The sequence below is a fragment of the Mustela nivalis genome (assembly GCF_964662115.1).
Source record: "Mustela nivalis genome assembly, chromosome: 4".
Taxonomy (NCBI): domain Eukaryota; kingdom Metazoa; phylum Chordata; class Mammalia; order Carnivora; family Mustelidae; genus Mustela; species Mustela nivalis.
The window spans coordinates 6,392,487-6,417,181 of record NC_139023.1 but is presented as its reverse complement, the minus strand read 5'-3'; the positions used below and the strand labels follow the sequence as shown (position 1 = coordinate 6,417,181).

General features: G+C 44.1%; 1 protein-coding gene across 24 annotated transcripts in view; it reads right to left on the bottom strand.

Annotated features, from left to right (window-relative positions):
- Window positions 1-24,695, bottom strand: part of CCDC158 (coiled-coil domain containing 158) — a 100,404-nt gene that overhangs the window by 41,201 nt on the left and 34,508 nt on the right. For 21 of the 24 annotated variants that reach the window (XM_082726979.1, XM_082726972.1, XM_082726962.1 and 18 more), the window contains 10 exons: window positions 23,815-23,925; window positions 22,365-22,479; window positions 15,694-15,813; window positions 13,492-13,689; window positions 11,908-12,390; window positions 8,642-8,831; window positions 6,531-6,683; window positions 4,203-4,315; window positions 2,028-2,186; window positions 879-971 (listed from right to left, as the gene is read on the bottom strand). In XM_082726979.1, coding sequence (XP_082583105.1) covers window positions 879-971; window positions 2,028-2,186; window positions 4,203-4,315; window positions 6,531-6,683; window positions 8,642-8,831; window positions 11,908-12,390; window positions 13,492-13,689; window positions 15,694-15,813; window positions 22,365-22,479; window positions 23,815-23,925 — 1,735 coding nt within the window. Of the gene's footprint in view, window positions 1-878; window positions 972-2,027; window positions 2,187-4,202; window positions 4,316-6,530; window positions 6,684-8,641; window positions 8,832-11,907; window positions 12,391-12,788; window positions 13,111-13,491; window positions 13,690-15,693; window positions 15,814-17,855; window positions 18,992-22,364; window positions 22,480-23,814; window positions 23,926-24,695 lie in introns of those variants that run through there. The other 3 variants (XR_014310699.1, XR_014310700.1, XM_082726976.1) reach the window with 2 other exon arrangements.

Sequence of the window (24,695 nt, the reverse complement as noted above, 5' to 3'; positions counted from 1 at the left end):
CATGATCTGTCTCAGGCGCTGAACGTCTACAGAGTCATCACGCAGAGTATCAAGCCAGATGCTTCTGCCCAAGTTACTCTTCGAGACGAAGCAGATGCTCAAGAAGGTGCCTTCCCGCAGCATCGTGAAAAGCCCTGGAGACGGGAAGACACCTTGGGGTGTCGCTAGGCTGGCATCTCGGTTTTGCCGAAGACCCCACGGTAGGCCTGGCGAACTGCTCAGCCCACGCGAGCATCTGTTACTGAGACTCTACTGTAGGGCACCTGGGTGGCTCAGTAGGTTAGGCCTCTGCCTTCAGCTCGGGTCATGATCTCAGGGTCCTGGGATCGAGCCCTGCTTCAGGCTCTCTGCTCAGCGGGGAGCCTGCTCTCCGCCCCCCCATGCCTGCCTCTCTGCCTACTTGGGATCTGTCAAATAAATAAATATCTTTTAAAAAAGGACTTTCATGTATGTCTGCAGCTTTAAAATATACTTGGAACACAGATGTATATGTACCGTTCTTAAAGAACACGCTTCTGTCATGCAGATTAAATCATGTTTGCTTTTCCCCAAACAAGACAGCTGGGGCTTTGCACTTGCTCGACCTCCTTCTATATGGAAGATTCTTCCTCAGGCGTCCTCAAGGCACCTCTGTTGCTCACCCCTCGTAGTACAAACGTAACAGAGAGTACGGTGCTTTAACTTGCTACCAAACTGGTAACAGGAAAAGGATAGGTATAGAACGTAAAGATGTTTCTACAGAATTTATAATGGTTAGTTTCCGATAATGTTGAAAGTACACTTGAATGTTTCTAAGGCACATGAAGAAAATATATAAGTACATCAAAGAGTGGACTAATTTTTGTTTAAACTATGATGGGAAAAAAAAAAGACCTCACTTTTACATCCAAAGTGTGTTGAAGTTTTAGGCGCACAGACTCTTGCTCCTGACGCTGTATGATATCTTGACATTCTGCAAACTGCAAAGATGCCTGTGATCAAGGAACCACAGGTGGTTTAGCCTCTGTTCTTTGCACAGTTTGATTAATCTATAAATAACTGATTTGCTAGCTCTTAAAGAGAACTTCCCCCACTCTTAGCACACTAACTTGCATTTATCTATTTATTTTATTCAATAAACTCAGAACAATTGGAGGCCCTGGCTTTATTCTCTGTATCTCAGCATGTATACAACATTTAGTACATGAAGGGCATTCAAGAGAATGAAAAAACAGGATGAAATGAGCAAAGAGCTTTAACAATATAAAATATATAGAGAGAGACACAGACATACAATAACAATATAAAATACACACACACACACACACACACACACACACACAGAAATAACAACTGAAATTCACTGAGTCAATTTTTTAAAATTTGGTTTTAAAACCAAAGTTGACACAGGTGGGATCACAGATCATTTTACCACCAAGGCTCTGATTTCTTAAGAATCAAGGACTAGTCTGGGTATATTTTTAGCCTTTCAGAGTTCTCGGGTGACAAAAAGATTTATTCCTCTCTGATGAATAGTAACTACAAATACAATGTCATAAATTCTTCTCATTTTTTTTTTTTTTGACCTTCTGACACTTCGTGGTAATTCTTCTCATTCTTTAAGCTGTGTTTACTGCCTGAATTTTCTGGACCCCAACAAATATGAAATATCAGCATTACACTATCATTTTATTGATATCATTAACAGACTGTATTCTACCTAGTGTTCAAGTCGTTCTGTGGCAGTTAGTTAGACTGGAGACATTCTTATTACTTCAGTCTACTGAGGACATCAGGAGCATCTCTTGTCTTATACCTTGGTGCCCCTAGTGACTGTGTTAGCTCCAAAAAGAGAATTTGGCAAAATGTTATCATTATAACTATGTTTTAAAGCACAGAAGAGCCTTCTCCATAGGTAATGGTTTTTCCTTGTGCTAGGTGACTGTGGTATAATAGAGATTTGGTTCATATCAACACGGGACTTTGATGCAGAGCTAGTCTACTTAATAGCTATGTAGCTGATAATTACACCTTTAGTTAATAACTACCTTATCAAGGGCAACTTCCATATTCGCGACCTTTTCTTTCAAGCGTCGTTCCTGGGATCTCAGGACCTCCAGTTCTCCCGCCATCTTGTTTTTTTCTGTTGCAACAGTACTCAGTTCCTGGCTTAATTTATTCTTCTCTTCTTTTAGAAAATGCTTTTCCTGTAATGAGAGAGGAAAAAATATCAGAAATAATATGCTGATTTAGGTGCCCTGATGTGATGGAAATATGAAACTTGCATAGAGGCCTGAACTGTAGTTCAACTCATACGCCATTTAATTGCTTTGGAGTTGGAGCTGGGAACTGTTGGAATTGTTACCACGGACTCTTATATTTTTATCCCTACTGGTATTATTACTTCTTCTTAAATATTCATAAATCTTATTAAATCTTTGATAAAACCTACAAAACACGTCATAACTGTGTTGCATAAAAAGAGATAGCATGATGGTGGATTGAGATTGAGTAATCATACATTCAACTTTACTGAAATTTGTTCAAAATGACAAAAGAGATTTAAAGAAGATGGCTTTATTTGAAAGCTTTGGGGCTTCTATTTTGTTTCAAGGTTGAATATTCATTTCACAAATGCCTACTGCAGACCCCAAAAAGATGGGGCCCACGGTTCCTGCCCTCAAGGTCCAGTGATACAAATGTTCTTATTGATCTACTTCTGGAAGAGTCTTTGGTATTCAACAAAATCTCATTGAAATTCATACACATTCCTCTAAAAAAAAATCATGGACTAGGGAGACAAAAAGAAATGCACAGTAGTCAAGTAACCTCAACTGCTTGAGTCTGTATTTGTTTCTTTGAGAAAATGTATAATGTAAACAAGGTAGATGGTGCTGTTGCTATAATAATCCTTTTGCATGGAAACAACTGTTATTTTCTGATTAGTTAGACAGAAAAGGCTTTAGAAAGAAAGATAAATGTGACAAGTTGTCTCCCTTCTGTTTGAATGTCTGTGGGTTTTGATGAATCCTGTCCTCTGGGTGGAGGCGGGCACCTGTGATGACCGCAGGCAGGGACCCCTTGTGCCTAAGATTTCCCATGGGGGATGAGAATAAGCATTGCTTTTGGTCCCAAATGAGCAAATAATCGAAGGAGAAAAAAAAATTTAGGATAAGAGAAAAGGAGGGAAGAAAAAAATAGGAAAAAACCTGAAAAAGGAAGTAACTCAGTCTGTATGCGGAGGGGTCTGCACAAACACGTGCCTTTGTACATACTCGGGATGGTTCTGCCTCACTCTGAAGAAGGATGTCACCAGGTCCTTTTGGGTAAGGGGAAAGCAATCACTTGAGCTGCCCCTGTCTTCCACGTATGCTCTTGACTTCCTACCCCTGTTACAGTCAGTCCTGATATAAATTCCTTTGAAACTGGTGATTTGTTCCAAAGTGACTGATGTATCAGGGAACATCGGAGCACAACGCCAATTTCACACTTACTAAGCGAGTTTCATTTATGAGAAATACTAAGTCAATGAAAAATGACGCCCAGCTAAACAGAGCTGGGCAGGAAAACACAGAACGCATACATGCGCACTCCTCAAACACCCATCTACCGCCGCCTCAGTTTACCTTGTTAGGAGTCACATCCATGCGCATTCGGTGTTAAGAAACCCTCCCTTTACCCCCTTATCATACCTCATAAGCCACAACTCTGATGTACACTTTCGCAAGCAACCTTCAGGTCTTTCTCAAGATAAAGGGCCATATTTACTGTAGTGTTTATGTGTTTCTTCACCATTTAACATGTGACTTGTGTAAAACTGTGCTACCATTTTCATTCGATTCCTCTTTCTGGCACGTCACTGATGAAATCTGTTAGTCGGGCCCTCTGAATCCCACCGTTCTCAGCGTCCCCAGGGCTCGGACCGCACAGTCCGGCAGAGCACAGTGATTTCAAGAACATACACATCACATTATTTCAGAACGCACAGATCAAATAAAATCATTCTGTCTCTACCAGGAAAGTCCTTTTGCCCATTTTCTGCATTGAAAACACGAGCTCTTTCGAGGTCCTACTCAAACGTTCCTTTGGAGCTTTTCCCTCATTCTCTTGGTCAGAAAGAACCTTATGTCTCCTGTGTACTTTGTCACTCTGCCATGTCTTCTGCCTGGCATGTATTCGAGGGGGACACACCGGCGTCCTCCACTCCGAGGACACGGACTCACCTTATTTGCGTTAGTCATTGCCTCTTCCAAAAACTGTATCTTGCTCTGCAGGGCGTCTATTTGACCTCTTTTTGCTGTGATTTGCTTCTGCATCCCCATTGCCACTTTCATAGCTGGGGAAAAAAGGAAGCAAACCGCCTTCATTTTTAAGGTTTCTAAATTTTGAGCGCCAACTATAAATTGATGGTTAAATATTGGGACACAGGGACACGATTCTCCAAGGCACCTGGACAGTTTTCAGCAATTGCTCAGAGATTTGGAGCTGAAACTGATGTTTTGTGATTTCCTTCCTATTGGTATTAATTTCAATGACCGTAATAACTTGCCGTATCGCCCATGGTTGTAATATTGACCAAATTCATACTCACCCATATAGAAAACATATACATAAACACAGTCATATAATGAATAATATATATAGTATTTTTACTAAAATAATTTTTCAGAAGTTCATATTCAAAATACCATACAGACATCTCTTACTTGTTCATATGCTATCCTATAAACATGTCACAGGACTGTGTAAGGCATCTGTTATTAAGTGATGTTTTTAAAAAGTCCTGCGATACCACAAACAATTCAATTTTCATTCCCGTGGTTACCGCATGTGTTTGGAACTCACTGCTGTTTCAACCATCACATTCGCAGCGTGGGCATATATGGAATTATTTTAGTAAAACTAGGGATAGGATGACAATGTTCAAGGCAGGCAGGAGGCAATGACCAGTTCAGACACGGCAGGCCTCTGGAAAGATCCATGATCTATCCTCACTTGGAACTTCAGAGCCAGAGACCCATGCTGTTCTCTACAGGCAGCTGAGGAAAGAGGTTTGAAAATGCCGTGGCTTTGGGTCCGATCCAGATAGAGCGTAGAGGGGGAAAAGAGAAACTGTATCATTCTTTAGAAACAAACTCTCAGAGGATAAAAGGTCTGACTTCTTGCTAACCAGACACAGTTCCTCTATCTGAGCTGTCCAAACAGGGCTGATGGGGCAGAGCACACGGCTTTCCCGAGGGAGCGACAGTCCGACACCATTTGCTCACCGCTCACCTCTTTCTACCGCTGCGAACAACTCTGGTCTCATTAAGCGGTCATGGTTGGCCTTCAAAACTTTTCTTCAATCTCTTTAGTGTGGTCAGGGCTGTGGCTGAAATGCCTGGAGGGCACTGAGGAAAGGACTCTCTTTGGTAGTGGTGGGGGGGTGTGGGGGAGTGGGGGTGGGGGGAGTGGGGATGGGGGCAGGGAACAGACCCCAAATGGGCTCCTGAGTGATCTCTTCAAACCCCAGCATTTTCTTGGTGTTAACCAGCAAAGGAAAAGCTGAACCTGCAAGGGAGGCACAAAATACAGAATGCTTCGAGAATCTGTGTGCTGCCTCTGGACAGGGGCCACGGTAATCTTCTCTGAATGGTTCCAGTTTTAGTATATGTGCTGCTGAAGTGGGCACAGAAATCAATCTTTTGACATTAAAAAATATTGAGAAATAAAAAAAAATAGACTTTACTTAGCTTAATGTTTATTCTTTTTTTTTTTCAAAGATTTTATTTATTTATTTGACAGAGATCACAAGTAGGCAGAGAGACAGGCAGAGAGATTGGAGGAAGCAGGGTCCCCGCTGAGCAGAGAGCCCGATGTGTGGCTCAATCCCAAGGCCCTGAGATCATGACCCGAGTCAAATGTAGAGGCTTAACCCACTGAGCCACCCAGGTGCCCCTAGATTAATGTTTATTCATATATATTCATACTCATTTATATATACAGCTGTACCAACATCGATATGAATGATACAAGACCACAGAGAGCCTTCTCTCTCAGAAATAATACGGGCAGCAGGAGACAAAGGGAACAATGGGGTTAAGTGGTGACCAGGGACCACTCATTCCGGCAGTTCAATTCCAGGGCTTTATCCCATTTTTACCACAGAGAAAGAATCAGGAACTGACAGCCACAGACTTAGAGTTTATCTTGATAATGAACATGGGAAAAATAAGGGGATGAATGAAAATCATCAGTAACTTGTATTTCTAGCAACGGTTCCTTAAGAGTAATTAATTGGCACTTACAGACGGTGAGATCTGTTAGAAATTACTGAAACAGCCACAGGAAAAGACTCCGATACTTTAGGGATTAAACGAAGCACAGGGCCTTTTCCCTAAAAAGCCCTGAGCAGAATGTCTGCTCTCTGACACCTGGCATGGGTGGCCCTCGCTGTGCCTCCCACAGGGCGCGGGACCCAGAAGAGGCGGCGCGTGGCGTGTCCAGGTCTGTGCTTTAGTGAGTCTAGACCAGTGGAGTTAGAAGCAGGAATAAAATCCAGTAAAGCCTACCATGACCATCGGATCCTTCCATCGACTTCAACGTATTTCTCGTTTGTTCAAGTTCAGACTGTGCGGACTTCAGCTGCATTTTCAGTTTGTTTGTAGTAGCTTCCATTTCCTCAGTTTTGTTTCGGAAATTCCTTTTTAAGACATCGTAGTCCTCTGTAGCGTGCGATAATAACCGATGGTTACTTTCGTCTATGCCACTGCATGAGCCGTACCTTACTTGTAACTAATGATCACAGAGCTGTAGAGCTGAAAGACACTCCTTTAGCGACACCATCATTCGTTAGAGAAATCAGATGTACAGTCACTTTCCTGAGTGGATCCTCCTCCTTTACCCCCTGACGAGTCACCGTTTTCTCCCAACCGGCATAACTGGCTCACACCAGACACACCTTTCTTGGGTGGTCACACCTACAACAGATCTCGCCACCACCTGTAAGGAGGTGTCTCTAAGACATGCTAAGTACCCGGAGGTTGCCACGTGTTCTGTCTTTTCAGCTCAGTAATTATTAGAGTACTTGGCACGAACTCATCATTCTACACAAGAACACACCCCCCACACCTACTCACCTTTTTATATACTTCTATATGGTCGATTCACACATAAAGGGGCCAGAGAGAGCCAAGGCCTCTTCGCTGCGATCTGTCTACCCAGACGTGTCCATGTGGCTGTCCCAGCACCACCCACACCGGCTGTCTCAGACGGGCTGGAGCTCACCCTACGGCCCTCAAGCCTGCTCCTCCGAATGCTTTCTCTCTCTCGGTTGCTGTGACCAGTGCACTGTTCTCCCAACACCACAGACCTAAAGCCTGAAGGCCGCACACAACTCCTCTAAATACTCTTCATTCTTTCTCTCATTTTCACTGCCACTGTCTTGGTTCAAGTTTTCATGGCTCGCTGGGGCCACTGCTGGATCCCTTCTAACTGGCCGGCCTCTGGCCCTACAGTCTTGCCTTTCTCTATTTACCTGCCAAGACACTGTCCTTTCAAAACGTACATTTGATGACAATAATCTCCTACTTAATGTCTCTTGCTGGCTCCGCACTGTCTGGCTCTGCCCGTCTCTTCTGCATCATTTCTTAGCCCTGGTTCCTCTGCACCTTTACTCAAGTGCTTCTGAGGTCACATGGTTATTTCAGGCCTCGTGCTTTTGCCCACGATGTTCTCTCTGCGGGGCTGCGCTCCCACCTCCTTTCTTTTTTACCTGCCAAATCCCTTTTCTTCCCACACGTTAGCAGAGGAGGTGAGAGTCCTACAGCAGACTCTCCTCCATCTGCACCCAGCACCCCGGCCTCACCCGCCGTCCGGTGACCCATTCTCTAGAGCTCTGGCTCGCAGCTAGCTGGGACCCTCACTCTTGCGCTCCCAGGGCCTGTGGCAGTGTCTGGCCTAGTAAATGCTCAGGCATCCTTGACTCTGTGTGTGTGGGTGTGTATGGTAGATGACACCTGTAGCACATTACTCGTGAACTAAAAATATTTTATTTTTAAATTTAAGATCTTGATTGAGTTTTCAAGAAAGCTCCACGTCTGTTTACGATGTTGCTTCATGATGAAACCTCTCATCAAGCTATTTGACTCACAGGATTCATGGTTTCCACTTCCCTCCCCTTTTCTCGAAAACTCTGTAAAGAAGGGCACCTGGGTGGCTCCATCCGTGAAGCCTCTGACTCTCGGTTTTAGCTGAGGTCACGAGCTTGGGGCTGTGAGACTGAGCCGCCTGATGGGCTCTGCGCTCAGTGGGGCGCCTGCTGCTCTCCCTCTGCCCCTCCCCCACTACACACACTTGCACTCTCTCTCTAAGATAAATAAATAAATCTTAAAAAGAAAACCCAACTCAGTCAAAAATTTCATGGACTCTGAAGCTGACTCAAATGAACAGTTAATGAGAGCAAGACGTGGGGGCTCCGTGAGCAGAAGCGGGATTTCGGGACAGCATGGCTCCCCGTCCAGGATGTGGGAAGAGCGGCCATGTTGCAGCCCTGTTGCGGCCGTGCTGCGGCCGTGCTGCGGCCACGCTGCGGCCACGCTTCACAACAGTCCCAGCGTCCAGGCTGGACTTCCCCGGCCACGCTGCTCTGGTTGTCAGCAGAACGGGAACCGAAGGAACCTACCTGTGAGGCTGTTCAACTCGCTCCTCCCGGTTTTCACCTCATTTAATAACTGATCTCTCTCCTGTTTGATGTCCTTCACCGCTCGGAGCCGCTCGGAGCCCGCATTCACCAGCTTCACCTTTTCCAGCTCCAGGTCACTCACGCGGGCCTCCAGCTCCCGTATCTTCGCATCTTTTTTATCTTTTAAAATCTAAACGTAGGGATAAATACAGAGAACAGAGTAAGAAGTAAAAAAATGTAGATGTACAAGTACTTCTGGTGGACACTGTATTGGTGTGCTCTCTGTATTTAATAGCTTTTCGCTATTTCCTAGATTATTGAGTTTTTATTTTATTATAAAACCTCAACAGTAAATGGGCAAGCAAAAGGAACACTTTACCTTTCTTTTAACCCTAGCAGCTCATTTCCAATATCGTTTGCAATAACTCTTCATTATTTCTATTCCTTTTTTTTTTTTTTTTTTCATTCCGAAGAGGAATATACCGGGCACCTACTCTGTGCCAGGCACTACTTTACATGTTGGGACAGAGGAGGGAGGGGACACCTGAGGGAAGGCAAGTGAGGCCCCAGGCGAGCGCCTTGCTGAGCTCTGAGTCCTAGATGCCTCACTAAACTTACTGCATCCCAGTCTTGAGCAGCAGGAAGGCCACTGTCCCCAGGGAGCTCACATTCCAGGGAGAGGAGACAGACAACCACCACCATTTAATAGGTACTAATGAGCGACCGAAACAAGGAGCCAAAGAAGGTGGGGAACCAGGACGAACGCCGGAGGGCTCTGCACGTAAGGGGTACATGGTATGTTGACAAGAGCCCAACTGTTATTCTTATTAGAGCCTGCAACAGGGTTGGCCCTCCGCTGGTGTCTGGGAACTTGGACTTGGGAGGGTTCCCAGCACTCCAACTGATAAGGGCTCTCTGTGCCTAAACCAGTTCTGCAAACAGAATGATTTATGCAGAGCACCTGCTCTCCTTCTGGAAGCCCGGAATACTTGCCAGGCCCTGCGTGTTGGTGTGAGCAGTCCTCTGCATGAAAACCCTGGGGACTGGGTCTCCAATGAGCTGCCCTGGTCGGCAACATGTGACACGCAGTCTCGGACTCTTGCTGGGGGAGGGAAGCGCGTCCTCCGTGACTCTGCAGGACAGGACTTCGGGAAGCCTGTGCCTCACTTCCTCCATGGATCTTTGCCCGTTGCTGACTTTGCTTTTTATTATTTCCCGGTAATAAACTCTACCCAGGAGCACAACTACATGCTGAGTCCTGTGAGTCGTCCCAACAAATGGCTGAACCTGGGGGTAGTCTTGGGGACCCTGACCCTCTCTGCTGGGCAGAAACCTCACAGAGGGAGGTAAAGAAGCAAGTTATGTGACAGGATCAGGGACAGCTCTAGGCACAGGTAGTGTGTTCAGGGAACAGCAAGGCCATGAGAATGGCTGGCAGAAACCAGAATGTGCTATCCCAAACATGCCTCTTTGGCATAAGAATTATTTTGAGCTGATTATTTTGAGAAATAGTAGGCACAGGGGAAGGTCTGAAGACAGAGGGTGCACTTTAAGGGATACTCAGACTTGTAAAGGAAGTCTCCATTTATAAGGATGTCTCTCGGGAAAGGAAGGATGACTAAATTATAAGAGAATCTTATCAATGGGGAAAGCATGCCTTCAATCTACAAACCAAACCTCCTTCCTTTATCCACAGTTTTCCTAGTCACCTTCCCATGGCTTCTCTCCCACACCCTTCTTCGGCTAAAGATGGTATTTAAGCCTGAATTCTAAGCCACCTCTCTGAGTTACTAATTTTCCTGGGTTTCTCACTTGTATATATGAGCGTCATTGACTGGTTTTAATATTTTACTTATTTGGGGCACCTGGGTGGCTCAGTGGGTTAAAGCCGCTGCCTTCAGCTCAGGTCATGATCTCAGGGTCCTGGGGTCGAGTCCCACATTGGGCTCTCTGCTCAGTGGGGAGCCTGCTTCCCTTCATCTCTCTCTGCCTGCCTCTCTGCCTACTTGTCCTACTTGTGATTTCTCTCTGTCAAATAAATAAATAAAATCTTTGAAAAAAAAAAAGATTTTACGTATTTGAGAGAAAGATTTTATTTATTTATTTGTGAGAGAGAGCGCGCATATGAGCAGGGGGAGGGGCAGATGGAAGAGAGGAGGGAGCAGCAGACCCCCCCCCCGCCCCCGCCACGAGCAAGGGGCCAGAGAGGACTCAATCCCAGGACTCTGAATCATGACCTGAGCCAAAGGCAGACACTTAACCAACTGAGTCACCCACGCATGCCCTATGAGATACATTTATTAATAAACTTCTTTGTTCTTCTCTTGTTGATGTGTCTTGGTTACTGAGAATTTAGAAAGACAGATGGAGAAGGATTTCTCCTGCTCTACATTGGAGTGGACGAGCATGAGGAGGAAGTAGTCAGATATAAAGTCAGAGAGGGAGCCATGGACAGGACAATGTAAGGATGTGAAAGTTCATCCTGAGTGAGACAAGCCATTGGAGAGTTTTCAACATGGGAGTGATAAAATGTCACATTTTAAAATCTAATTTGGGCTGCTGTGTGAAACATAAACAGTGGTAAGAGTGAAGGTAGGTGTGTTACATTCCCACCAACGTGCAGGAGTAGAGCCCAATGTGGGGCCTGAACTCACGACCCTGAGATCAAGACCGGAGCAGAAATCTACAGTTGGATGCTTAACTGAGTGAGCCACCCAGGCACCCTGCGTGTTCTTTTTCTCCACAACCCTGTCAACACCTGGTGGAGATGGGTGTCTTCTCTACGCTACGTGCCCAAGTCCAAGTCAGTGTTGTACGGAAGAGCTGAACTGCTATCTTGTATACCTGAAACAAATACGATGAACTATGTTAACTGTTCTTTTGTTTCACAGATACAGAAGCCAAGATTGGAAGCAGTGTAGTCGGTGAGTGGTGAGGGATAGGTTTCAGTGCGAGGTCTGCCTGGGAGGGAAGAACTGCTTCAGACTATGGGATCAGAAATGGCTTCATGAGGAAACTGGATTTTCTGACGTTTTCTTCTTTCGTGCTGGCAGTCCCGAACCATTTCAGGGCCACCCACTCCTTTCAGAATCAAATAAAGGGATGGATCCTTTCTCACAAAAACACACAGATGGCACCAATACCTTCAAACCATCTCAGAGGGTCCACAGGCCGTCCTCACGGAGCCCCTCTTCAGTGACTTAAGTCAACTTCCTCTTGAGGGTAAAGACATTTCAGAAGCTAAACCGCCCCAACCCTCTACAGACCTTGAACTCCTGGAGCTCCAGCCTCCTGTCACTGATCTCCTTCTCCAGCTGAGCCTTTTCCACTTGCATGGCGCCCGCCGTCCGCCCGTGCTGGCCAACCAGCTGGGTCATGTTCTCAATCTGCTGGCGCAAAATCTCGATCACCTTGTCCTTCTCTGCCATCTGGAGCCGGAGGGCCTCACACTCGGTCTGCACGTTCCTGAGGTGGTCGCCCTCGGTTTTCAGGTGCTGCAGCTCCTGCAATTTCAGGTCCACCCGGGACCGCAGCTTCGTGATCTCTGAATTGGTGGCCTCGATGGCTCTCTCCTTCTCCTGCAGGGAAGCGGTCAGGTCCGATACAGTCCTCTCGGAGCTCTCCAGGGTCATCTTCTTGGCCGTCAACTCTTCTACCACTTTGCGGAGCATCTCTTTGGTGGATTCAAGCTGAGCAGTCAAGGAGGACACCTTCTCTAGACTTTCATTCTTGCCCTGAATCGCTGCCATCTGATTGTGGGAGAGAAAGAAATTTTCATGTATTTGGGCAGATAGATGAGTTTAAAACAAGTTAGCTCACAAACATGAATCACGAATCCGATAATAGCGACTTAGACTAACTCAAATCGTTCTGCTGTCACGGCTCTGTGCAGACCACAGACCAACTTAAGTTAATTAGACCGAGGTGGAGAGAGTCATTAAGTAATAATGCTGCTCTAGAATGGCATTCTTGTGTGGGAGCTTGGGAAGTTTCCTTGGACGTGTTTTCTGGAGCAGTTTCAATTAGGATGGGGGAGAGGTGGCAGGGCTGAGGCTGCCGCTCTCCCTCACCACTCTCCTCCACCTTGCCCCTTAATTCTACCTCTGAGAGAAAAGTGAATAATGGCTTTCATCCAACACAGGCTCACATTCTCAGGTCCTTGTCCAGAAAAGGGTAAGAATCCAACTCCCAGTGGCTCCTTTCACCATTCTTTGTGCCCAGGTTGGGCCGAAGAGTAGGAAAGCGCTTTGCCAGGATTCTAAGCCAACACTGGCCCCTTTGGTTTGCGTTCACATTTTAGGAAGGTTACTCTTTTGTGGAATGCTTTTATGTCTCTGTGGCAATACGTGGCATTAGAACCGTGTCCTTTCAGTCCTGAAGGTTCAGGGCAGTTAATAAAGCATTCCACATTTTGCCACTAGTGCACTGAAATGGACTGCATCCACCTTGTGCTCTCGGTCTCAATCAGCCTGGGGGAAAACCAAAACCAAAAAATAAAAAAACAAAACAAAACCATCTGCTAGAAACCTTTGATCCTGCTGCTCCTCAGACCCCACCCCCCAGTGGCGTGATGCTTTTCTGAAATAAGCAGCCATTAGGTTACCGATTTCTAGCAACCGGAAGACAATCTCATTAGTCAACCATGAACAAAAATGAGATGAAGCTTTACACTTTATTTAATCAGTGGTCAAAAATATAGAAATAACAGGTTTTCATTACTTGCTCAAAGAATCCTAGCTCTATTTCTAGGTCCATTCATGTTATTTAAAAAAAAGCTCGACCGGTAAACCTAAAGTCCATTCTTCCCGGCGAGGAGACTCCTGGGGAAGCCGCCCCGTGTCCCGTCTGACCTGCCGCTCCATCTGGCCCTGACACTCGCTCTTCATGGACTTGAGGAGGGCTTCCAGGCGCTGCACCTCCATGTTCCTGTCGTCCAGCTCCCGCCGCAAGTGGTCGATGGTGATGCTGTTGCCCGTGTCCCGGTCCCACAGACGCTTGTTCTGCTCCTTCTCCAGACTCAGCTCCTTCTCTCTCTTATGCAGGTCAGCCTACAAGAAGTGAGGTATGTCCCCCAACTTGTATGCAATAGAGTAAAACTCTTATTTTCCTTCTATCATTTTTGGAGGTTCTAGGGGATTTGAAAAGACTTTGATTTTGGAATCTTATTTTTTAATGGCTTAAGAACAATTATTTACTAGATAGAGAAGTTAGCATTTTGCTTACTTATAACTTCTTGCATTACAAGTAAATCTCAGTGGACTAGACCCCGCACAATACAGAATAATATTAAGACACAATAGATTTTTAAAGTCATCCTGTTTTTGAATTTTGGATTTTCTAGCAGAGGCATTACGCCTCCCATTGAGCATGCTCCTGTAATAAAGAAACGCTGAAAAGCTTGCAAGAACAGCAATAGTGATGTGGCCGACTGCTTCAGAAATGACAGGCCAGCGTCTGGTCCTGGGAGTGGAGCACTGTGGGCTGTGAACAGAATTACCTCCCTCTTCAGTAGCGGAAAAAGGTGCACAGAGTTGACTGTTAGCAAAAACTAAACAGAGTAGGAGAAACACAGACACACTGCTCTTCAAAGGACTTAGGACCCAAAGGGAAAGGTAAGACACGGACACAAAGAACAAAAGAAAAAAAAAAAAGGACACAAAGAAAAAACAGTGGTTTTTCACCGAAGACCCAGAGTTAAGCTACAGCAGAGAGAAATCACAAAGGAGATCAAAATGCTTGGCGAAGGCATTCGAGTTGGGCCTCACCAATTGCTGGGAGGTGCCGAGAGCGGGAGGAAGGGCCTGGAAAGGGACTTGGGTGGTTTGGCGGGTGCCCGGGGCACGTGCAGAGAGAAAGGGCTGGACCGGTGACCGGGAGCTGCGTCGAGGACGGTCCCAAAAGGTAGGGAGTCTGGCTTCTATGGGGAACGTCATTTTTGAATGAGGCTGACATGACCAGAGGGATGTTTCACGAGAGGTGAGCAGGGCAGCCCTTTACGGGCCAGACCGAAGCGGGGAGAGACTGGAAGTGGGAAACCCGGTCGGGAGACGCCGCCCTGCCCTGGTGTAAGGACCGGCTTGGGGAAGGGGAAGCCGCAGTAAGGCTGGAAGGGCGAGGAGGGGTTTCTGGGTCTTTCAGACAATCTGCAAGATTTTCGCATTAGAACTGAGGGCCTGAGGAGACTCGCAGTGGGGGGTTATCCAGGCTTATCCCCAGGTTTGGGACTTGTCACCCAGTTGCCAGCCCTGTCTTAGCGCGTGGCCCTCCAACCGCTGCCACTGCGGACAGACAGGTCCCTGTGCAGAGGGCGCTCGGCCCTACGCAGAGCCTGGGAGGGGAGGAGGGTCCTCTCCGGCACTGCTAACAGCAGGCAGGCGCCAGACACACCCTTCCCCAAATTTCCCAGCCTCTAGAACCTCTAACAGGGCACAGGTTGCTTCACTATTACTGCAATCTTATTTCCTTAAAAAAGATTCTTTTTTTTACCTAAACTTCCTTTCAAACTGTCTGTGTTTTGAATGTTATTTGGCTCTAAACTAAACACCCGATACTACCTCAATTTAGTCCAATACATTCATCTAATTGAAAGATGGGCCGGTTGAAGACTAGCTTCACCTAACTTACAAGCCGTAACTGCTTAAGGAAAAAAATAAGTAACATTTAGAATAGTACTTATATGCAAAACTTGAATATTGTCAAGATAGTTTGTTGTTTATGTATGCACAAATATTGTGTAGAATTTGTAACTTTATAAAGAAAATGATTTTTGTGAAATACTTTGGTGAGAAACTTCCCAGAATTAATATTTATTTACTTATTTTAAAAGACTTGTATTTATTTATTTATTTATTTATTTGAGAGAAAATAAAAGTGCTAGAGAGAGCATGAGAGAGGAGAGAGTCAGAGGGAGAAGCAGACTCCCCGCTGAGCAGGGAGCCCGAGGCGGGACTTGATCCCAGGACTCCAGGATCATGACCTGAGCCAAAGGCAGTTGCTTAAGCAACTGAGCCCCCCAGGCGCCCCCAGAATTAATAGTTAGAGCACAGCCTTACCAACAGCTTTTGAAGCTGATCATCCAAATTTCCAGATTCCTGACTGAACTGGTCACGTTCCGTCCGTGCCTCGGTTAGTTCTGAGTTGGCAAGGACTAACTGCTTTTCAAGCTCTTCTATCTAAAAGGAAAGCACAAATCAATCTGACTATGTTAGTGGGGAATATAAAATAAGCACAGTTTTGGGGGAACAAATGGTATTATTTTGAGGACAAAAATAAAACCTTATTATGTTTTGCAGTTTTCTAGATTTAAGGTCTATGTAGAATTTAATTTAGCCCGGGAAATGAGCCAAAATGCAGTATTTGATGCCGTCAGATATGGGCATTGTCTGTAATCTTTTTCACACTATTCAAGATTTATTTTCTATGAATATGTGTTCTGTCATTCAGTATTTAAGGAAGCTTGATGCGGCATAAATAACATTCTGTACAGCCCTCACAAATGACCTGTACTATATGTAGAAGAGCTATTTTAAGACTACCAGTGTTTCAATAACAAAAAGCATTGAACATAAAACAACGACTGGTAGCAACAAGTTTTTCCATTATTGTCATTATTAGTCAATTTGGAAAGGATGAATGAACCTCCATATATGTATATAAATATATTAACTTAAAATTATTTTAAATTAAATACATTAACTTAAAATACTTATATACATAGTATGTGTTTCCATCCTCACTTCCTTCGACTGTAAAATGGGTGACTACCAGTTTTAAAGGACTGGTATAGGAGCATTTTTCTCTCCGAGACACAGCAGCTGTTTGGTCTGTGTGACTAAGCGTGTCCATATGTCCACACGGCAGAAGGCCCGTCACTGTCAGTAGCATTCCTGCAGCCCTTGGCCTGTAGATGCAAGGTAGGCAAAGAGGGTACGATCTCAGATGACGCAGACTCCAGTTTGTACTTCAGCTGAGCCACACAAATTCACAATTTAGATACGGAGATATTAAAATAACGAGAACATGTTGATACTTAGTATGATCACTAAAATACTATTTCATCAGCCAGTAATAAGAAATCCTTCATAGCTACATAAATGCTAAATACCCCTTCTTACGTCAACAGGTTTCCGGATTTACTATGTCAAGAATAAAACTTACGGATTGGCTTAGAGGACAAACTGTGATGGCAATTTCTTAGAGAATATATGAGCAAGACTAATTTCTCTTGATGACTCTTGTTTTTTTCTGGACCAGGGTCATTGAAGATCTTCATTTATTAATTCAGCACATATCTATGAGTTATATAAACACATACATGTGCAACTACCTTTTGATAAGTGCTAAATATGAGTACATAGAATTTATGTACCTTTAACTACTCATACATATACATGACAGCTTCACATTTACCTAGAGTAGAATCGCAGCCTGTAGGGATTGGAATACACATTTTAATATTTACATTGGACATATTTTAAAAATGCCTTTATATTTGACCGTATGTTAGATATAAGTAAGTAGTTCACAAGAATTAAATGCCCATAAAACATCAGGCTACCAATAGAAACGTTAAAAGTTTCTAATAATCCTATAAAGAAGTTCTTGCTCTCTTGTACTCCTTTGGGGACGTGTACTGAAAAAAGCCATACCACAGGTCAACCTCTGTGACACGAGGAGTTTCCTAAGAAGGACGGAGGAGTGGTTTCAGGTGATGTAGTATCTTTAGTTCTCTTATTATTGGGAAAGATCAAATCAGCACACACTTAGTAATGACATCAGGAATCAGCCCACAAACACTTCCTGTGGGTAGACAAATGTAATCAGAGAGGCAACATGACCAGGCTAAGAGTCAAACACTTTAGGTTCTGGCCCATGTTCTGTCACATGACCTCTCTGAGTCTCAAGTTTTTTTAAATCTATAGTTTAAACAGAATATTCTAGATAATCTTTCAAAGTCCTTTTAATTCTGTGTCTAATAGCTTTTTACCTGAGAAGAACAGTATTAATAAAGCTGAAATTCTATAATTTCCACCTGTTTTTGGAAACAAAATATGGTCGAGGAAACCACATTCTGAGCTATAAAATTAATAAGAACACCTTCAGTGTGAAGAGTTACTCACATGACTAAAACATTTTCTAGTCCAAACCTGGCAAAAAAATTATTTTCTTTTTTCTTTTTTTTAAAGATTTTATTTAGTTATTTGACATAGAGAGATCACAAGTAGGCAGAGAGGCAGGCAGAGAGAGAGGAGGAAGCAGGCTCCCCGCTGAGGAGAGAGCCCGATGCGGGGCTCGATCCCAGGACCCCGGGACCATGACCTGAGCCGAAGGCAGCGGCTTAACCCACTGAGCCACCCAGGCGCCCCCAAAATTATTTTCTCTTTGAGCAAAGTATTTGTCCATGTGTTTCAAAAGCTTAAATCAAGACCTGCTATTTTGTCCATTTTCATTTTTTTAAAAAGTCCTGGGTCCCCTTTGATACCATCAGACTGGAGGGAAAAAATTCAGGAGACCAAAATTTGAAAAAGAAAAGAAAGAAAAGAACACAGAAAAAGCAAAGAGCCAAGTCCCATCTTCCCACCTAAGTTTATCAAGCATCAGAAGTTCCTCCAGACCCCTGCAGGAACATTGGCTTTGTAGTTGTCAGTACTGACTCAACTGCTATAGCTCTGCTTTTACCTTTCACTTTTTCGAGAAGAGATACTTCTGTCACTTCATCAATCAAGAAGAGAAATGGAGAGTGAAAGGGAAAACCACTGAAGTAGCAGCTGAGCTGAGCAAACAGCTGTACAGGACACTACAAAGCCTTCTGAAACGTCCAGAATAGAGACTGACAGCCGAGATATGTAATAAAGGTTTTTTTCTTTTTCTTTTCTTTTCCAATAGCAGCACTGGTTTTCCCTTTCACCATCTATGAATCTACTTTCTGTTTTGGATCACTGAACAAGTAAGTATTTTGATCTCATTCAAATCTTGACAGTGATTTTAGAGACGTTACCAATCAAGCCGAATTGTATCTCCTGTTTTCTGTGCCCAGAAAGATGACACAGACATCGGGTACCGAGCGGTGCTGTGGGTCAGCACGGGAGTGCGTTGGCAGACTGCGCAAGGAGGTCTGCACAGACTTTCCTGCACAGGATAGAGCTCTGGCCAGTGCTACTAAACGTTTACTTTTTGAATGTGAAATTCAGTCCCAAATGCTTTCACAGTAGGAAAAATAAACTGAGAATCCAGATCATGAGAGAGTTTTGTTGTCAAAAAGCGAAAGTTAAGAGTAAAGCCAAATCTACAGAGCCAATAGTGACAGCTTCTACTGGTCCAAGTTCGTAAAGGGGAATTCTGGAGGTTCTCCTAAAATGGGAAGAGAAGAATAGAAAAAGCATTACAGTAGAACGTGTTGGGAAGCTACAACAGCTACATCTACAATTTTCTTTGAAACACAGTCTCTACTTTCATCGGTATGAAAATATTTTGTTAATCTGAAGACACACACTGCCCTCCTAAAGGACAATTTATGTTTCCTAGTTGGAAAAGTTTTGCTCAGACCTATCACGTCATCAATTCTTTTAAATAATAAGGACTTTTTTTTTCTGAAGGAGTCTGACCTCAGGTGAAAATACTAATACTGTTTCTCATAAAATATGTTGATGCGTAGTATCCACACTCTTCTAAGTTTCTTCTCACAAAGTTCCCACTTTTAATCACAGCTTTTATGTGCTATCTTCTTTGATTTTTTTTCCTTAATGCTATTTGGGTAGTATATACTAACACACTCACTAATAAAATCTATTTTATTTTCTATTTTAGCAATGTAAAGTCAAGGTATATGAAAATGCAAGAAATTAAAACAAGGATTTGTGGTTTTTAGATTTTATATTCATTATAACAAAAACATTTCATAACAATGGAATATTTCATGACTTCCAAATGGAATCCTTTTGTTAACTCGCTTGGTTTTTCACATATATTGATGACATTTCAGTCCAAAGTACTTTCAAGTCTGTATTAACCTGACAAGATAATCTCCTCTCAGCGCTCCCTGACTAGAGGGAGTTCCTAGTAAGAGCGTAGTTAACCTCCACCTTGCTGCCAACTCCACATTTTCAATGTTGCTATGAATCTCACCAACCTAGATTAGAAGCAGCTGATGTAATATGTCCTCCTTATTTTTATTAAATGTTGCCTATTTAAGACTGACAGAAGTATTGGTGACCCGCTATTTACATCAGAGCAAGATAAGATAATGATTTCAACATCCTATCTGTCTCTATCATCATATATCCATATATATATATATATATATATATATAAAACCATATATCCTCACATATAACCATATATCCTCACAACATTCATATGCAAAAGGCTGCAGTCATTCCTCTGGATGCTTATGCTTCTACATGCCAGAGAGATAAAAGTTTATAAAAACTGAAAAGCTGTTTGTGTGTTCTTTAGCTGTCCTGTATTCACTATTCGTTAGAATTTCCCCCAGGCTCAAATTCAGAGCTGAGTGGCGCAGTATATTGACGGTGCGTCGGTTAGCGAACGGTGCTAGCTTACGGGCGGGGGGGGGGGGTCCTTTTTCCTTTTTCCAAGCACCATTACCAAGGAGAGCTAGAGCTCTTTCAAATTAGGTAAGAAGACACAGTGAGCTGAGTTTTGTTTAGGACGTCACAGCTTTTCAAAGGGTTTAATTTGCCAATAAACAACGAATAGTTAACCTTTTCAGAACAGGTTGAACAGTGCTGAGCCTCAGTCACTGTGGTGGACTAGAACACACCAGCTCCCCCATTTCCTCTCTCGCTGTTGGACTGCCCGTGCTCGCTTTTGCCGAGGTGCCCACCTCTAGGAGACTGACTACCAGAGCCTCCTTCACCCCCTGCTGCACTGGAAGCATCCCCATCCTGCGGGGCGGGATCAAGACCTCTTGATCTGGGGCAGGCCTGGTCTGCCTAGAAAGGGGTGCCATTCCTACTATTAATCTTCAGGGGGAAAGCTCGCCCTGAGAAAAGAAATTAGACCACAAAAAGCAGGCCTTGGAGAAGCAGCAAAGAACAAATGTTTCTCTTTGGGCTTCTGCTTCTTGGTTTAGCCTTTAAAACAGTCTAAGGTTCCTGAAGGCTACCCTTATACGTGGCAGGGTGTCGGAAATGACCTTGACAGAGGATTTAGGCTAAGAGCTAAATCCCTTCTAGGATGGGAGTCCTATGCAAACCGCCACCTGCCAGCATTAGCTCAGTCGGTAGCAAACCAGCATCTGAAGAGAACCAAGAGCCAGGATCCCCCACGTGACAGGAGTAAACATTGTTCTAAGAAACTTGCCTCAGTCCTATGTGTGTAGCAGAGCCTAAAGTAGGCTATTTCTTGCTGTGGGTAGTGATCAAAAATGCTGGAAAGCCACTGTGGCAGGGGATCCAAACCTCGTAACTGAGGTCATGTGGTTTCACATACTCTTTATTGTTCAGACTTCAGTAAAGCGCTGTCTAAATGATTTGAGCGGTGCCGCAGGGAATGAAGGTTGAGGTTTCACATTCTGGGCTTGAACTGGAGAGCCGAGGGGGAAGAGCCCCCTCCTGTGGCCATCACAGGACTAACAGGGGCCCCTGAACGAAGCTGCCCAAGGGACGGCAAACGTCTGGAAGAATCAGAGCTGCGCTAGTCAGCGGCTTCTTCCCATGGGAAGCTTTTTTCTTGTCCTGTTCCCCTGTAGAACGGGGCAATTTTTTTAGAGGAAATCTGTTAACTTCCTTATATTCTATTTCTTCCAAATCAGCTCGGTGTGAGAAGGGGGCTAAAAGTAATGGTTAGAGCAGGAGGCTCTCTGTATTAGAGTTTGTCTTCCAAACGGAGTCGATTTGGAGAGGAAAGGTGGTGTTCACAAAGCAGGGCACGGGCATCGCTGGCGTGAACTGGGCTGCCCCGGGGAAGCAGGCAGGACGGCGGGCACCCCTCCCACAGGGAGTGGAGAACGCCCGCGCCTCTGAATGGGAGCCCTCTGCTTGTTTCTTAGGGTCTCTACTGCTTTACACATGTTTGCGATTAACAACAAAAAAGCCCTGGGTAAGTGGTGGATAACCATAGCGAACTTCTCCTCTTTAGCTATGGAAAGTGAGAGAATAAAAACAACAGAATATCAAATTTTGAAGTTTTTAAAGGGTTTAAGAGAAATTGTGTGATGAAAGTCGCAGATTTATCATCCCAATTATTTTTTATTTAGGCTAAACTTATTAATTCGGTTTGCCAGCCACATGGTGATTAAATCTGGGAGTTGAAGTAAGACCTAAGAGGTAGGCCCTCAAGTACTGAGTAGTAGGGGAGACTGCCCCGTTCCAAAAGGTTTGTTGGAGCTAAGCCTGTACAAAAAATTTAAGCGCTCTTATTTTTAACTTATTTTTTTAGAAACTTACTTGAAGTATGCAAAACTTTTTTTCCACAAATGAATTAATTTGGGCAAATAATTTGAATTAAAATTATTTATAATTTTTCATCAGATGCAGCGTTCAATAATTCATCAGTGCATATAACACCCAGAGCCCATCACATCGCAAGCCCTCTTTAAAAATCATTTGTAATTTAACATATAGATATTTGGCAAACTCCTGCTCCATCTTAAAAGCTGCTTTTAATTTGACATTACTCTGATGCCTCATTTTCAAATAAACTATTAAAAATTTGGAACTGAATCTGTGCAGAATAGTGTGTGGACGGCCAAATCTGACCTCACCTTGTCTTCGTACATCCTCTTGGCTTCCCTTAACTCAGAACGTAGCTGAGAAACAGTAGATTCCAGATCGCTGAGCTGACGCATGTACATTGAATTCTGGTTTCTTGCTTGTTCTCTAAGAAGAGTTTGAAAGGGGGAGAAAAGCAAACAGCAAACTAAGCAGAAGTGTGAAATCTACGCGCATGCCAGCACTTAGACACGGCCACTAGTTCTTTTACATCATATAACTAGGTCAAAAATCTTTTATTTTTCCAAAATAGCTTCTCAAAAGCTTCAACTCAACCATTCTGCTAAGTGCTGCAGCTAGACAGTGTGTATTAGGTTCCTTTGTTTCATTTGTACTATTTCTCTCTACTTTGGTATATTGAAAATGCCCCTGTAGGAAGTTTCAATACGTGTAAGTTCAAGTTATAAAATTACTTATGTGTATACATCTATATTTTATATATATATATTTACACATACCCATATATAATGTATGTGGCTTTGATTAATCCTATCAGTTGTAATATGAACAATGTTTAAAACACCCAATCCCAAGAGGCCCAAATGGGTGCAATAATACTGCTTTTTCTTTCCCGCTAGTAGAGAACACGGGGTGGCGGGGCGGCCACTGCCCACAGGCCTCGGCTGCACCGCGCCACGGACCCACGTGATGTACTCCTGTCTACCCCCTGGCCGGCGAGGACAGCCTTACAGGGAACTGGCATCTAACCCCTGGCGTGCAGACGGCACAGGCCCCATCCCACTGCTCCTGAGCACAACATGTCCGGGGCACCACCTGGGAAGCATCGAGAGAGACTGAGCCCCACATGCCCGTGCCCCGTCCTCTCAGAAAGGCCAGGAGCTTGTGGGCCGACGGGACGTGCTACTGCTAGTGACCGTGGCCTTTAGAAAGGCAGTCACAGCACACTCGGTGTGCCAGCAGGGGAGGAGACGCAGACGGAGGCGCCACTACCTCACGCCCCTCTAGGTCACAGGCAGAGAAACACAGCAAAAGCAGTGCCTGCTGTGTAAAGTACTTTTACACAAAGGAGGAGAAAAGCCTCAGGGACGTCCAGTTGCTCTTCCGTTTCCTACTCTCGAAGGAAATATCTCCACCCATTACGGCCGCGGGCTTGGCTGGCCTCCTAGCGCGGGCCTGTGTCATGCCTGGAGTCCTGTCCTGATGCTGACCTTGTCACTCTAACCCCCACCCCACGCAAGCTGTTCTCACTTAGGGCAATAAAACTGCGTCGTGGTCACGTGACATCATCGTCGCGTAATCCTTCCCATCCATTTAAATGTTAGAGAAGTTTTACTTTCTCCTAAGAAAGTAAATTTTAAAGCAAAAGCAAAGTGAAAATTTAAAAGCAAATTTTAAAAGACTTTAGAACAGAACATTCATGAAAATAGAATATCTAAAATGAGGATCATGAATACCAGTTTCAAACTAGCGGGACAGACGTACTGAATGATTTCCAGCTGACTCTGGATGCTACTGGCCTGGCTTCGGGCACTGCTGGCTTTCTCGGTAAGGCCCGTTATCTCAATTTCATGCTCACTTATTAACTGCTCAATCCTATAAAAAGAACATGTGTGATGTTCATTATTTGGTATATAATATTTTGCTTGACTACAAGTTATTCTAAAAAGTAATGATTTTCAAATTTTCAAACGCTCTCAAATTTAGTATTCTGCTTTGACTTTAAATATGCTGCTCATTTTAAGTTTTAGAATTCAGATTTTTAAAAAAAAATTTTACAGTGTAATAAGTTACAAGTACTATATATTATGAGACACATGTGGGGACATTTCCTCAAAGCCAAACATATTACAAATATAACAACAGGTTTTTAAATATTCACACTAAATCATAAAGATTTTCTATCATAAAGCTTTACATTAAGCTCAGGTCAGGTTTTGCCAACAAATGACTTACAAAGACTCTCTCCTTGACCAAGCTTTAGTCAGGCTCCTCTGAATCCTACCGTAGGCCTTGACCTTGGCACCCATCAGCCCCTCCCCCAACCGCCCTGGCCTGCCCAGGCTTAGCAGGAATCTCGCTGAATCTGTTTAGTAAGAATCCCTCCACCTGTGATGGCTCGGCTGCCCCACTCACCTGTTCCTTGGCTGTAAATCCCTACTTTCGTGGTTGTATTAGGAGAGCTGAGTCTCATCTTTTCCCCCCAACACAGAACCCCTACTACAGAAGCCTTGATTAAAGTCTTCCTGAACCTTTTAAACAAGTGTCAGGAAAATTTTCCCTTGCCACAAACCAAGGATGAAAACTTTCATTTCAGAACATTTTTGATTTTGGAATTCCTGACGAGGAATTATAAACCTATGGTT